The sequence below is a fragment of the Mizuhopecten yessoensis genome, unplaced genomic scaffold (genome assembly GCF_002113885.1).
Source record: "Mizuhopecten yessoensis strain PY_sf001 unplaced genomic scaffold, ASM211388v2 scaffold4443, whole genome shotgun sequence".
NCBI classification, from domain to species: Eukaryota; Metazoa; Mollusca; class Bivalvia; order Pectinida; family Pectinidae; genus Mizuhopecten; species Mizuhopecten yessoensis.
Genome location: NW_018405549.1, coordinates 82,249 through 98,390, shown reverse-complemented (window position 1 = coordinate 98,390; position 16,142 = coordinate 82,249). Strand labels below are relative to the sequence as shown.

The 16,142-nt window shown below is 34.3% G+C and overlaps 2 protein-coding genes across 2 annotated transcripts in view; one reads left to right on the top strand and one right to left on the bottom strand.

The window, feature by feature from the left end:
* Positions 1-6,787, bottom strand: part of LOC110449048 — a 25,598-nt gene extending 18,811 nt beyond the window's left edge. The window contains exon 1 of the mRNA XM_021495620.1: positions 6,704-6,787. Coding sequence (XP_021351295.1) covers positions 6,704-6,709 — 6 coding nt within the window. The 5' untranslated portion in view covers positions 6,710-6,787. The remainder of the gene's footprint in view (positions 1-6,703) is intronic.
* On the top strand, positions 6,519-16,142 carry LOC110449047. Its single transcript, XM_021495619.1, has 3 exons — positions 6,519-6,978; positions 10,556-10,723; positions 13,875-16,142. Exons 1-3 carry the CDS (start codon positions 6,708-6,710, stop codon positions 14,195-14,197), a joined length of 762 nt encoding a protein of 253 aa, XP_021351294.1. The 5' UTR covers positions 6,519-6,707; the 3' UTR covers positions 14,198-16,142.

The following is a 16,142-nucleotide window of genomic DNA, read 5'->3' as shown; positions in this document are numbered from 1 at the left end:
CTACCTCATTTAGTTTCGTTTTATCAAATTCCTCGAACTGTTCTTCCTGATTCTTTTCTTTTAAATACGTCCTCAGCATGTTTGCCGCTCGTCTGTTCGACTTTTGTGTGTTTTGTGGCACATAGTTAGCCCTTTTGGTGAATATTTCCTCATCAGTATGCGAAGCGAAACGTTTTGCCATTTTGTAAATAGCGAAGCAGACGACGAATGCGAATTGTCTCCCGTTGCCCCGCCGCAAGATACAAAGACACGTGACCCGTATACCCCTTGTAAAATCATGTAATTCCACCGTATTACTGCCGAGAATCACGTGACATGACCGTATACCCCCTGAGATTTTCGTATACCCCCTGAGATTTACGAATGCGGTTTGGTACACTGTAGTTTTTAACCAATCAGATTCCTAGATTTTTCTCAAAGGGGTAATAAAATGTTGTACACTGCTTTTGATTACAAGGACGACACCGACCTCAAACGTTCTTTCGACCAATCGACGAGCCAGATACAGTGAGTGACACGCTGAAACAACCGTTCGGTTTGTAGGCGTGTTCTTTTTGAACACGACTTGTTGACGCCGTAACGATTTTGATTGTAATAACATCATTTGTGTATAGGCTGGAATACTTACCCCGACTGATTGACAATATGACAATATTAACTCGTTCCACCCTGAATATACACTTGAACTCTTCCCAATTCAAAGGTTAGTTTAAACAATATTTTATTTCATCACTTGCACACAACATTAAATACAGCACAGATACAACGAGGATCGGAAAACAAGCTATAAGCTTATATTAATTCCTCTCCTCTAGTACAGTTGCAGCAATTTTCATGGACATTTACACACATCATTGATGAGACGGACAAAACATCATTTAAATAATGGAAAAATAGTAACTATACATTATTTGATTGGTAGTAAAAGACATTGACAACGAGCTGTTACTTAGTAAAGAATAACAAGAAAATTGATTGATAAAGATTCCTAGGGAATCACATAGAAAAAGTTACCTCAGTGGTGTAAAGGAAAACTAATTTAGATATGCAATATCCATTAAAATCAGCTGCTGTTGACGATAAAGTTCTGCACGGAAATTAATATTTCTGCATTTTCCCTATCATTTAGTGTGGGATCACCCCATAAAAGAGCATCTACATTGTCATGCATATTGTATTTTAAGATTATATCAGATAAGTACTGCTGTCTGTTACGAGAATAAATAACACAAGTAAATAAAAAATTAAGATTATCCTCTATCAGAAAGCCACAAACACAACAAGGTGAGTCAGAAAGGTTTTTATGAAATAAATGTTGGTTTAATGAGCTGCATTTGAGTCGGAGTCTAGCATGGAATATTTGACATTTGCGATCACCAGTATAAAAATAGTTTGGTGCATGTCTGATACTGTTATATTCAAGATGTAGTTTTATTTCCTTAACTGATGAATTTTCTCTAATATTTAGCGGTAGTTCATTCAAGAGGCGAATTGAAGAAGGTAAAAAAAGATTCATTATATAAGTTTGTTCGTGTTTGTACAGTCTGATGTAAGTCGGATCTACTTGTATTGTATGTATGATTGTCGGAAATTCTTGAAGGGACTAGAGAAGATAGATAGTTCGGCGATATTTTGTTGACCATTTTATGATCCTGTATTAATTTGTGTTTTTTACGACGATCTGCTAGTTTTTCCCATTTGGGGTCTCTATATAGAAGTTCTATATTAGATAATTTGGTACCCCCTGTAACGATTCTGGCTGCCTCTAGTTGCACACTTTCTAATTTCTCACTTAGATAATTTGGTATATTGTCCCAGACTATGTCAGCGTATTCCAGAATTGGTCTAACAAATGATAAATACATTATTTGTAAAGAATTTCTATCAAGTTTGAATTTCAATTTTCTTAATACATTTAGACGTTTTGAAGCAGATTCCAGCATATGATTTATATGAACATGCCATGAAAGATTTGACGAAAACCAAACACCAAGATGTTTGTGACTAGACACTTCAGAAGTAACACTATTTTTTAAGTAAAGATCACCATGGTCAGGTTTCCAAACTTTACGACTTATAAGTAAACTTTCTGTTTTGTTTGGATTAAAAGTTACCAGCCATTTATCAGCCCATTCTTGAATGGTATTAAAATCATTATTTAACAAATTTCTAGCTACCTTGGGATCGCCCACTATTATGTAAAGAGATATATCGTCTGCAAAAAGTTCAACTTTACATCTTAGATGAACAATAATATCGTTTATGTAAACAAGAAATAGTAAAGGCCCAAGTATTGATCCCTGCGGAACACCTGCCGAAATATTTTTGAGATCTAAAAACTTCCCGCCCAAATCTATCCTTTGCTTTCTGTTTTTCAGATAACTTTCAAACCATTTGATAATTTTATCCGATAAACACGCTAATTTCAGCTTGTATATCAACCCTTCATGCCAAACTCTGTCGAACGCTTTACGTATATCACAGAAGACTACACGAATTTCTTTACCAGAATATAAAGTTTTCTTATTTCATTTGTAATATAAAGTACTTGATTTACAGCAGAGTCACCGAGGGTTAAAACCAGACTGGTGTTCTGTAAAAAAATGTTTTTCTCTGGGAAAATTGTACATATATTTTAAAAAAAAATGTTCCGTTAGCTTACCGACAATACTTATGAGAGAAATGGGTCTGTAATCAAACAGAATAGTTTTGTCACCTTTTTTAAAACCGGGTGTCACATTAGCAATTTTCCAAATGTCTGGATAAAAACTGTCATTTATAGACTTATTGAAAATACAACAAAGTGGCTCACATAATTTATTTTTCCCTTCTTTTAAAAGTTAACCGTGTATTAAGTCAGGTCCGGTGCCTTTGAAACTTTAAGAACACTGATTGCATCGCTGACATATTGTGGTGTTATATTGAGTGTGTCTAGATGTGGGAGAGGAAATGCATTTTCTGAAGGAAGTGTAGCTTGTGAACTTTTTATAGTGGACTGTTCTGAGAAGTAGGTGTTAAATGCTTCAGCTTTCATTGATCATCGTTAATTGCCACGTCATTACATAATAAAGGAGGAATAGAAGAAGATTTCTTTGAAAACCCAGTAAACTTGTTAGCTATTGTCCACCATTCACGTGAAGAGGATTTTGTAAGCTTAAGTTTATCAGCTAGTTTACTAAAATATTATGCCTTAGCTTTTCTTAAAGCATCAACACAAGAATTTCTTAACTGTTAAAACATATTCCAATGAACTTGGTTATGAGTACGCTTAGCTTTTCTATGGATAGGTTTTCGTGACCTTATTAATGTTCTTATGTTATTGTGCATCCAAGGGGAATCTTGAGAACGGACAGTAATTAATTTGTTAGGGATTGAAACTAAAGCACATGCTAGTATGGATTCGGTTAAGAAGTTTACTGCATCTTGTAGAGAGGAATTTTCTATATTGACTCGCCAGTCGATTGCCCCAAGTTTGGTATTGAACAAATGATAATCGCCCTGATTATATAACCATATTTTCCTTTTAAAGGTATAATTGCATGCGCATTTAGGGATATCTAGGTATATATATATAGGGCAATGATATCTGTCTATAGCTGATAGAAAAGATTCGCCAACTGATACTCTTTTAATTATGTTCACGTTGTTAACTAAAAATAAATCAAGTAAAGAAGAAGATAATTCCGTGAAGTTTGTAGGTTCCTCCACTAATTGCGTCAACGAATAACGACTAAGTATATCATTGATACGTACTGGCCTGTTAGTACCTATAGAGTTCAATAGATTTTCATTAAAGTCCCCCGTTATGAAAATGTTACTTATATTCGTATCAATTGCTAGGTCTATAGAGTGTTCTATAAGATGCCATAGTTCATTACTAGAGTTTGGAGGTCTATAAAAAGTTCCAATGAGGATGTTAATCTTGATTATTCTTAACTGTAGCCAAATACATTCAAGATTCATAACTTCTAAATCATTACGTCTATGAACATTTATATTTCTTTTCGCATACACAGCTATGCCTCCGCCAATGCGGTTGTATCTACTATTTAGGAATGGTGGGTGGAATCTATCAGATAGCAAACCATCAGATGTTTCTGTTGCAGAGTTCAGCAATGTTTCAGTAATAGAAATTATATCAAAATTTTCAAGTTCAGACATGATAAAATCTATTTTAGATAACAGACTTTGTACATTATAATGAACCATTGACAGATCACACCTGTTATCAAATGACACAGTACTATGGGATGGCATAAAATTGGAGTCGTTCACTGACAGACCGGGGTTCAGTTCAACGTCTCCACAGCGATATATCAAGTATACCAACCACAAAATGTAAAAAGATAATATGGAACAAATGAACAAATACAAAAATACGATGTGAAAGTTATAACTTACAAGGATTGTTTGCTGTTTTTGCTTGAGATTGACAGTTGCATTTATATAGCCTTCACATGTCAAAAATAAAAACATGATAATTGGGAGTGATCTCAGATTATAAAACCAAAACGAGTTTATCATCAAAAGGAAGAATAGAGTGACCCTCTTTTTGGAATGTGGAAGACAAGCTCTGGTCCCATGCATACCAGTTCTAATGCGGTGACACAAATAAGGAATATGGAATACAGGAATTGGTTGTCCGGATGAACAGCAACATGTGAGATTTGATGCAAACAAGTATTGCATACCCAAATTAGAATTAAAAACTACCACTGAGGTTAACAAACACAGATATGATTGAAAACAAGAGTAGATGCTTAAATACATACGGAGTAGTTTTAAAAGTAGAGAGGGAACCGTGAGGCTATCCTCAGGATAATACAGTAGATACCGGATAACTGATTATAAAGGAAAAGCTATTAGCGGATGTCACACAATCGAAAACGATATTCACCAAGTGCACACGTTAATTGCTTGTCAATTACATGCCAATCAGCAATGATTGTAAGAGTGAGTTTGGTATCGAAAGTTGAGATTTGATGTTGTCACGCACGCATGCACGCTCATACATACCAGAATACACTTGATACTTACATTTGATACAAACATATAAATTTATACATACTTTTAGTACATTTATCAACCCATATGGTTAATGCATACAATTAATACATATACACATTTAAAGTAAATACATACATACATACATACATACATACATACATACATACATACATACATACATACATACATACATACATACATACATACATACATACATACATACATACATCATACATACATACATACATACATACATGTACCCAGGTTTCAATGTGGAGTAGTGCCCAAATTTAACGAAATAGAGTTGGTTAAGAGGTGGGAAGGGAGGGGTAGCCAATAGGAACGACGATGAGCTAAATTGGGGTGGGGTAACGGGCATTCACAATGGGAAATAAATATCAACAATTATTCAAAGGTTGAAATAGTTCATTATGAAATTTCAGGGGCGAATGAGTTAATGGTGTTAATTACATCTAGTTCCATATTAACAAAATGTTGGAGAGATCGTCGAACTACTAAGCTGGTGAAAGACTGTCAGTCGTTATTGGTTTAAACACTCTATTACTTGTAATATATTTAAAAACATCATAAAAAACATAATTATGTAAAAATATGTATTTTTTGTATTAAAATGAAAACTCTCGATACCTAAGCGAAGGTATTCTAGTATAGTTACTCGCTTGAACAAAGTTGTGATATCCTAATGCTACAAATAGAAACAGCAATATAAGAAATTTGATTCCTTGAACTTATCTGATGTGAGATTCTAAAGACTTGAAGACCTAGAAATTTAGTTTAAAGCTTTTTAGTTATTAGACAACTGCAAATAATTTGTTTTCAACTTTTCTCAAACTGTAGGTCTTAACTTATTCTTAATAATTGATTTATTTTTAATTCGTCGACATATGCAAAATATAGTTATATTTAATCTGTTTATTGTTTAATATTATGTTTATTCGAATTAAGTTGTTTATCATTAATATATTAAAGTCAGTGATTATTCTTTTTATAAATTAACTGAGGGAATTTTCTCTCTTGATTATCATCAAGGATCAAGTAATTAAGGGATACATATCTACCACAAGGTATTGTATTTACAATCTGTTTGGAATTTTCAGACGTATTTGGAGTATCTTTTATTGTATAAAAAGGAATTAATTACAAATGAAACCTCAAAATTGAAAGTCCATATTTCCAATTTGAATATATAATGAAATTACACAATTCCAGATTTCGTGATACATGGTAAGAAATGAATATATTATATATCGTCTAAACAATACATTGTATTGTAGCCATCTCTCTCTCTTTTCCCCTCTTTATATATGTGTGTATGTACAGTGATGAATGATACTGCCAACTCATCTTATTTATGGCTGTCTTTTTACCACGCTGACAGAGACGCGCCGAGCCGTAAATGACGAATCAATTTTGACCTGTATATGGAATGCATAAACAAAGGTAAAGTATCTTAATACATAACTAATTTATAAACGTTCTTCTGATACACACACTATTGCTATACTGTTACCTGTGCGCTGCGGGCCACGTCAAACGATACACAAATTAAACATCCGTGACAATGACAATAGCTATACGAAACAAAAGCTTTACTACTGAATCGTAATAGCGTGACGTGACCTAGCAAAGCAGACTTTGTTCTTTTTACAGCTACACACATAGTCGCGATACATACCGCCATGTTTTCTAAGAAAGTTGTTTATGGATCCGCTGTTGTGTTGGCGTTTGGGACGCTACTGAACACGATAGGACGTTTCAGCCCCTGGATGTTTACTGTCAAGGGACCTAATGTTTACAACGATGCCAAGAACAAGGTGGTACATGGTACCATCAATTTTGGCTGGTTCTATCTTCAGGCCTGTGACTCTCGGCGATGTTACACGCAGTCCATGTCGGAACGGTATGGTGATCACAACACTCACGCAAATACCACAATGTCCGTCTTCTCAGGTAAGAGTCATATTAATTATCATATTTTCATATTATTTTTCATATTTTCATTTTGAATATCATGTTTCAGCTTAATTCTAATGTTTACATTTGCGTTTTGATAATTTCATTTAAATTTTAGTTATCAAATGATTTTAGTTTTATTAAACTTTCCTTAAGGATGTACACCTCTGAGAAGTAAAAGAATATGGAAGTAACATTTCTTAATCTTATTCTTTTAACTCAGAAAGCGGATTTTAGTTACCCCCTACCCCCTATTTTTTAATGAAAAAGTACTCATTTTTTTACCATTTTTTGCAGATTAAAAGAAAATACGTTTCTCTTTCTGAAACATCCACAAAAATCGGGAGTCAGTGTGCTTCTTTTTTTGTCCAATTATCATTTGTGTTATGTTTTACCTTTTTCGGGGTCAAAAATCAAAAGTGCTTCAGTTGCACTAAATATGTAAAAAGAATACCAATAATGTATAATTTTCCAGTTTGTTGCATATAATTTTTATCAAATTAAACATAATAAAGTTGTACAGCAAAATTGAACCTGCTACAATTAAAAATGGCGACACAACGACAATTTTAGTGATCAATCTAGTGTCAAAAAAGGTGAAATTTTGGCCTTTTTTGAAGCTCAAGAAATACACATTAATACACTTTTTCAAAATGGCCGCCGAATTGGTATTTTTGTTTTAATTTTTGTTAAAAAAACAAACAACAGGCATATAGTTTTTTGACATCTTTTTCAGATGCGTGTTTGCTAGTAAACTTGATCATAATTTGTTAAATATTACAAAAACCCGTTACACCAGATCAAAACGAGACTTGAACGTGATTGAAACATCAGAAGAATACATCCTTAATTTCACATTACTCAAATAGTTTGTACAATGGTTTCATTTACACTTCAATAATTTTATCTTAAGCCTAGCCTAGTCAGAGTGCTTTTATCCTTCACATCGTAGCTTCAGTGTGTTCTAATTTTATGTTACATTTACAGCGATTTTTTTCAAAACCAACATCCTGTAGTTTAGTTATTATTTGACAGGTTCTTTCTCGTTATTGCTAGGGAACAGATATTCCTATCCTTACCTTACACGCATTTGCATTTTGAAAACGTCACCATCGCGTCATCAATTTATGCAGTGTAACCAGGAAGCGTTATCAATTTTCTCACACATTGCATGTGCCCTTGGTGATGGCGCCTAACTTTAGACTAACCATTACATTATTATGACAGCATATCTTACGGAAGGAAAGTGTTGAAGAAAAATAAACAATTACAATCAGAAATTGTTGAATAACAATTTGACGGGCTTTTCACCGCTAGGACTGATTTGATCTCTGATAACAAACATATTATTTTTGAACCTCATGGTCTTTACCATCTATGGAGAAAAAGGTTAATATAAACCATAGTACTGAAAGTGAGCGTTGTTTTCATTAGATATTTACTTTTTTTTTTAGACATTTGACATTGATCAAGGTCAAACGTGATAGCTAAACATCTCAGCATCTCATATATCAAATATCAAGACTCTACACTTTAAAGAACTTGAGAACCGGAAGTAGACCTTAAACACAAAAATGTTTCATGACTTTTACCTTGTTGGTCTCCATAACATACCCAAAGATGAAATTGATGGTTTCATTCGTCCAAGAGTAATTGCAATCAGGGAAAAAAGGGATATGACGTCATGGCGGCCATCTTGGATTTGGGATCAAAACAAGAGTTGACAAGAAATTCGGCAGGTAGTCTTGACAAACATAATTATCTACACTATATTAAGTCTGTGTGGCAGATCATCAGAATAAAACGGTTTTAACATATTGTCGACCTTTCAAAAAGATCAAAGGAAATATTCAAAATGGCGTAAGATGTTAACGGTAAATGCTACATAAAAACAGAAGACGACAAAATCATCAAAATATATTTCTTCATCAACTGCAGATTTCTTTTTAAAAAATCTTGAAAAATAAAAAAAGTTAACAAGTTGGTGACCTTTGACCCAACAGCGAGGATTTTGATTTGACCTTTTTTGTTTTAACATGACATGAGAAAAGGTTACCCCCAACGAAAATCCACAAATAATATAATTGCATGGCGGCTGTACAATGAACAGTTTTTGAGTTATGGCCATTTTAAGATTTTGGACTATGACGTCATGGCGGCTATATAGGATTTTTGACCTACTTGAAAATGTAGCAATGACACCTTTTGACCTTGGTCTATAATATACTTGCAAGAGTATAAATATCTCTGCTACCAATCAAAAGATAAGGTGACCACAAAATCATGACAGAACAATAATGATAAGAAGACGAATAAGAAACAACAAAAACAAAAGGTCTTTTCACCACAAGTGAAAAGCCCTAAAAAAATTGTGTGATGCGGACGGAGAAATATCAATTCTCTGTATAAGATTTGCGAAGTTTAGCACTCGGACTAGCCTTGTCTACCAACAGGTACTAGCCTCGTCTGTCAATACTACTCATGGTATAAGATAATATTATGGGTGTAATGACCCTCGGGTTGAGATTTATCTGTCTAGATATCACATATGAGTGGTCGACTCTAATCTGGGGTTTCCTTCCGTAATATCCATGTGAATAAAGCTTGGTGAGAACGCTTTCCTACAAAGGTTTCCACACTCATGATAGACAAAGTGTTGGGGGAACATGTCACACACACGTGGATGACACTTAGAATGCTTTTCTATTGATCAGTTCACATATCTCGAGTTTTATATGATCATTGAACCCACCGATATCATACTAAAAGCATATCTGATCATATGTATATGCGATGTGTCTAAGAATGGAGATTGAGTTGCTTATAGATAAACACAAAACGTATCAAGCTACATCTGCCATGAATGTCATGTTCATTTCACATTGCATGAAATGAAGTTTTTTTTTCTAAATACAGAAAAAAATAAGTAAATAAATTAAAAATATTACAAAAGAAAATAATTACATTAAATTCTCCGGATTTTATCAAGTTTCATGATGTGTTGTGCTGGTATCTCCTTCATTCCAGGTGACACTCTGATCTCCAACCTAAAAACACGAAGTTGCGATGTAATAAAAAAAACTGCAATAATTGGATTTGTTTGTAACTCTTTGAATTTCTTTCCTTGATTTTCTTGTTAATAATTTCTACAAGTAAAACTTTCCTCAAACTCCATGCCTAAACAGATATAAATGGAGGTAATTAAACAAAACATGATCATGAAAATGTTTCCTGCTGTGATTTTCAAGATAAATACCAATGCAGCCAAATCATCACTCCGACTTTTTTTTCTTTTAACGAGGGTGCTACGATAAATGAAGGTCTATGTATACAAATTTGTATACAAGTACTTCTCTTCATGGTTAAATTCGGAGGTTTTTCACACATGTCCCTCTGTTTCAACAGTAGTTCAGACAATTTGAATTTCCAATTTTTTGGCCCCTAGCTAGCATCATCGATAAGTCCTAGAAGGACAAAAAAGCTGTATGATGTAGTGTAATTCATTAAATTTTAATTGTGCAGTCATCTATGAGTGTGTTACGCTCATCTTCTAACACGTAATATATATTTTCAGAGACGTGGCTCGCCAGACGAGTAGGAGAACAGACCATTGAGGTATTTGCATTGTTATTTAATATCGCGGGATTGGCTGGCACTGGATTCCTTCTTTACACGTGGAAAACACAAACAAAGCTACGGTACGCTGTCACACTGGTGTGCGCCACAGTCCTTCTTATATCAGGTAAAGTAGTATTTACCTGATCTCAACCGCCCTTCGTTTTCTATGTAAAGTTTTCTTATCCCTAGTCCTTGCCATCATATTTACACCTGTTGCAATGTACAGGTTTCTCATCTCCATTTTTGTCCTGTCCATCTTTCTCATATGAAGTATAGTATTAATTTTGTTTTCTAACTTGTCCATTGTCTTCATCAACTTGCATCTTTTAAAACCATGTGTTGTAAGTTTGCAAACATACGAGAGCTTTTCATGAAGGGTTTTTATGCATCGAGAGATACCTGCTATCAATAAGAATGTTAATTGCAAAATACTTATGGATTCTGTGGAAAATTACGCCAGACAATGGGCATCCACGATATTCAGGTGTTACGTTCACTTTTACTGGAGAGCGAAGGTAAGCGTAACACCGGGATATCGAGGATGGGCAATGGACAAAATGATAGTATGCTGAGTTGGATACACTTTCAGAGTGGGTCTTTCGATACACAAGCTTATGTCATATCTGGAAAGATCAGAAAATAGTACGGTATATCGTAGGTAGCCTAGCTTGTGCACAATTCTTATGTTCTTCAGCTGGTGTCAATTGCCGACGGCCAGATTGCAACAGTCAAGAGACGTTTTTTACGCTAAACGTTTGGCTATATTAGATGAAGCATTGTATTGTTTATGTATTGTTTTACATAAGAAAATGTTTAAGAGTTGGGAGAACATTCTAGCCTCGGGTGCACAATTTGGTGTCAGAACCTCAGTTTTTACCTTAATTCTACACCCTCGGGTGATATACGCTATTTATCCTTAGTCCCATCAACAATTCTTACATTTGGTGTAAATAACATTATTCCTATCCTTCCCTTGTTTCAGTCTCTCTTCTAATGCTTGATCCTAGCCATCATTTATATGATCAAGTATCGTATGCCGTATGTACGTGCTACTCAAAAAATATTTTGACAATAATGCACAGTATAATTTGTACAAACTGAGTCCCAAGTCATTTGTAAAACTGTCTAAACAATGTACTTAAAGCGATTTCTGGCGTAAATAACGCTCGTTCTATGTATAGCAGATGTATACAATGAAGTATAATACAAACCTACATAATACATAACAAAGACTGTGCTTGTAGCTAATGTTACACAAAATATATGTTATCATTACTTTAGGAAAGCTTGATGAACACGTTCACATCTCTATTGTCAATAACGGTAGAATTCTAAGTACAATTAACCATTATGCATAGAGCAAATAAAAAATATTTAACATTTTATATATTAGATACTTTAGATCACGTTAAAATTATTTAAGGATCTATATACATATAGTTATTCGCGATGGAGAGTATAATATTTCAATGCAAGAAGTAATAATCACTAGAAAAAATATTCACGAAAATTAAAATTTGCCACGAAAACATAACAAATTAATCTATAGTGAAAATAATCTCTCGCGAAAATGAAGTGGCTTCCAGTATTTGTGTACTGTGTTAGAGACGCCGCTTAAAAGCTGAATGCATTTGTAGTGTCTACATATGTATATATGATATATTAGTTTTGTAGACGCTTACAGCCTTACCAGGGCAACCTAGCAGTAATGAGAGCAATCTGTCATACACGGAAACAGGACACACGCAGTCTTTCCTAGAGTTGTTTTAAGTGTGTGTGTGTGTGTGTGCGTATTACCTCACCAAGGCGAAGTAATCCTTAGAATAGTGTAGACTCAAAATAGTCGCATCGTCAAACATTGATGCCCTAGTGAAAAATTTAAATATTTGTGAATTTTGAATTATCAGAATTATTTCCGCATGTTAATATACATTTATAACTTTAAACATCATTGAAGGAAAGTCAGCAAACAACTATTAATACATTTTACTCGAAAGTCAATTTTATATAAATTTGATTTTTTTTTAACAGCAATATAGATGTGTAATACATATAATTATAAACCACACATATTGTATTCTGCAATAGCCATTACTACTTTATTTTCAATCTTGATATGTTATTATCTTTCATGCTACCCGGTCTCTTAAGCTTAGATCGTGCCAAGGGTTTGTTCGTTTCTCTTTGTTTCCCAGAATATTGAAGAATATGATGGATTTGGAACACTAGATTCACCTTCGTTTCCAATGTTTCTTCAAACAGGAGGACACACCTGCATCAATACTTATATATCTTTAAAACAATAATAAACATTTCCTGTCGCATCTATACAATATTTAATCCAATTCATGTTTGTTCAGTGAATAATTTGATATTTATTATATTTTAAAGTATTGACTAAGTGTCTTGTTTTACTCTACCTTCAATGGAGTTCAATCTGTTGGGAATTACTTAATTTGACAAAAACAAAAACAACCAAAAACAGATAATTGGCAGCTAACTTGTCTACATTGAACTGCTACAGTCGCATTTCATTGATACTGTTTCAATTTACCACCATCTTTGCTGGCCAAGGGTTACGATAAGGTACGATCTACCTAAGAGTAGCAAGACCAGGTCGAAACCCTTGGCGAGCGAAGCAGACCTAGCACAGTGGAGTGATACATTCGTGGTTCGCAGATTGAGTCCTACATCTTATGAGGTTTTTCAGGTATCAACCTAAATGGTTCTAGAGACAAATTTCATATGATCTACGATTGCGAAGCAGTTAAAATCAAACTTGTCTCAAGAACCATGGAGGTGTATACCACCCCAACTAAACAGAATTCAAACCTCAACTATTTCCGGAATGTTGATCGTGACGTCATTACTAATGTTACGTCATAATTATAACATAATTACTGACCGATTGTTATTGTTGGATTCCCCATTGATGAAAGTATTTGTCAATCTGAATACTGAATAGTTGATGTAAATGATAAGCACTAAGCTGTTTGCATATATATATATATGGATATATAAATCCGTTATTACACATATTACCACAACGTGCGATTTAATTTACTTCAATTTTTCAATTAACTGAAAATGAAGGCATTTGTTTACCTGTTGAAATTCTCGCATTTGCCTCTTGCCAAACTACTGAGAAAATATTTGCATCACAGAAAAACATTTTTTCAGTAATTTCTCTTCTCTGAACAAGTATAGCTTTTTAGATTACAAGAAATAATAAAACAGGTATAAATACCTTTATTTATTTTATCTTTTTGAAATAGCTTCATTGGAGTGGGCTAATCTGGGAGAAGTACTGGCAGAAATGGGAAGCATTATTCGATACAATGATCCGAAGATTCAACTGTACACCCCTTCTTCCCTCGTGCTCTCCGGTCTCGGGTCCACGTGTATGTTTGCCGTCAGTGTGTTGTATTACCTGGCTGTAATGATGATGCTATATCAACACAGTGACATCACAAACACAGCAGGCATGGAGAGTCAAGGACAAGGTGTCAACGGCGGAAATGACGTCACGCCTGCTCAAGCTCAAAGTCATATCGAAAGCTTGGAGGTTCAAGTCAACACCGATCAAACCAGTGTTTAACGCCTTTTACAGGGCTAGTCATTCGTTCAATGGTGTTTAGGTGTTTTTACTTATACCATTATCAATCACTAGATATCATACAGGAGTAAAACAATCTGAAAATAATAAGGGAGACTGGGGCAAGTTAAGCCTTAGGGCAAGTTGGGACACTCCTGATATTTTGGGTATTGAGCAAATATTTAGAACTTTTGAGTACCTTAGCCGTTCACTTGACTTTTGACGTGAATGTTACACGTAACAATTGCCGTGGAAACTCAAGTATATAATTATTTAAATGGAGAAAGTAACTTTTGGGAGAGTAAAAAGATCATTACCTCAGTACTTTCTAGATTTCCGAATTTTCTGTAAACCGAATTCTTATTTTTCATGTCATACGTGTAACAAACTGACAGCTTCACATGACGATATACATAAACAAAAAACACCTAGCATTGACTTTCGTATCGCTGTAACACATGGGATGTCTAGAAAGTCGTGTCAGTGACGGGATAGTCTGACGTTGTATTGTCCAAGACGTCATTATTATGCTGATTCAAACATGGGTCTAACTTGCCGCAGACTGTCTGTTCGAGCTTGCCCAAAGGCGGCCACATTCGGCCATCAAAACTCCTGGTAGAAAAAAAGGTTAAAGGATTCTTCTGATACGCAGGTGTTTGTCATTTTGTTATTATTTCATGAAAGGTATGATTTTTTTCTTCCAGAGGGTTATATTTACATAAATGTCAACAAATGCCTTACTGTCGAGAACGACTTTAATGGGCTGGACATGCCCGGTCTCCTCTACTCTACAAGAAATGTTTATTCCAGCTACAAAAATAGGTTTTATGGTCAGAGTTTTTATAATCCGTATTGATATACATATCAATGTGTTTTTAAACCATATCTCGTACGTTAGTTTGAGTGCTGACAGTTACGGCGACAATTTCTAACTCTCCTCATTTCTAACGTAGGTTTGGGACCAAATATAGGAACAGGCGAGTATTTTTTTATTCTTAAAAGACACAAGACTTGTGTTAGTACACACTTACAAAGATAACTAGACTACCCAGTGCATAAACGCGGGCGTAGATGGGACGTTAAAATTTCCAATTCAATGAAATGGAGTACAGTACTTGATTGAACAGCAATAAAAAACAATTACTTATGTTCCCAGTGTAGAGGAGCGATTTCCCATACACATTGTTTACTGTATACGGATGTAAACAAGCCATGCTGTATCAACTCAACAGATTGAACAACTTACTCAGATTTACAAGTTTGTTTGTATATGTAATTTCACACCTTACCAAAGACACTCACTAGCGATGATTTGTGTAAAAGTGTTATCGCTAGAATCACCTTTCACCTCGGCGTTAGCTGGATGGTATCACCACAGTCAGCTTTATTGTACATATGTTATGATTTATAAGTATAAGTATTTTTCACAAATTTCGAAATGAAGCTCTTTTGCATAGGCGGTACGCGTGAAAAGTAGCTAGCAGTCATCCTTGAGTTGTCATCATTCAGATTTTATATATGATTTGAGATATTTGCCTAAAAATTGCATCTGGATTGCGCTAGGTAATAAAATACATAATATATCATTCATAAAAATATACATACTACACATATAAGAAAACAATGTCACAAGAAGGTAGAAACATAATACTAAGATGTGAAATGCAATAAAGTATAATTAAGATGAGTTATTGTGTGATAGAGAGAGGGTTTATGATATTATCATAACAATTGCCCATTCCTTTTGTTAAAATCAAATAAAATATATATTGAAATGATGTACATATGCTTCACTTTGAATCAACAACTCAATACGACCAGTGATTTAAGGAATTACAATAATTATGTGTCATTTCTGCAACAAAAAAAAACAATGTGTCGCTGACACAACTTCCAATCCTCAAATTATATATAGAGAATCGAAATAAACAACAATGTAATAGTTTAA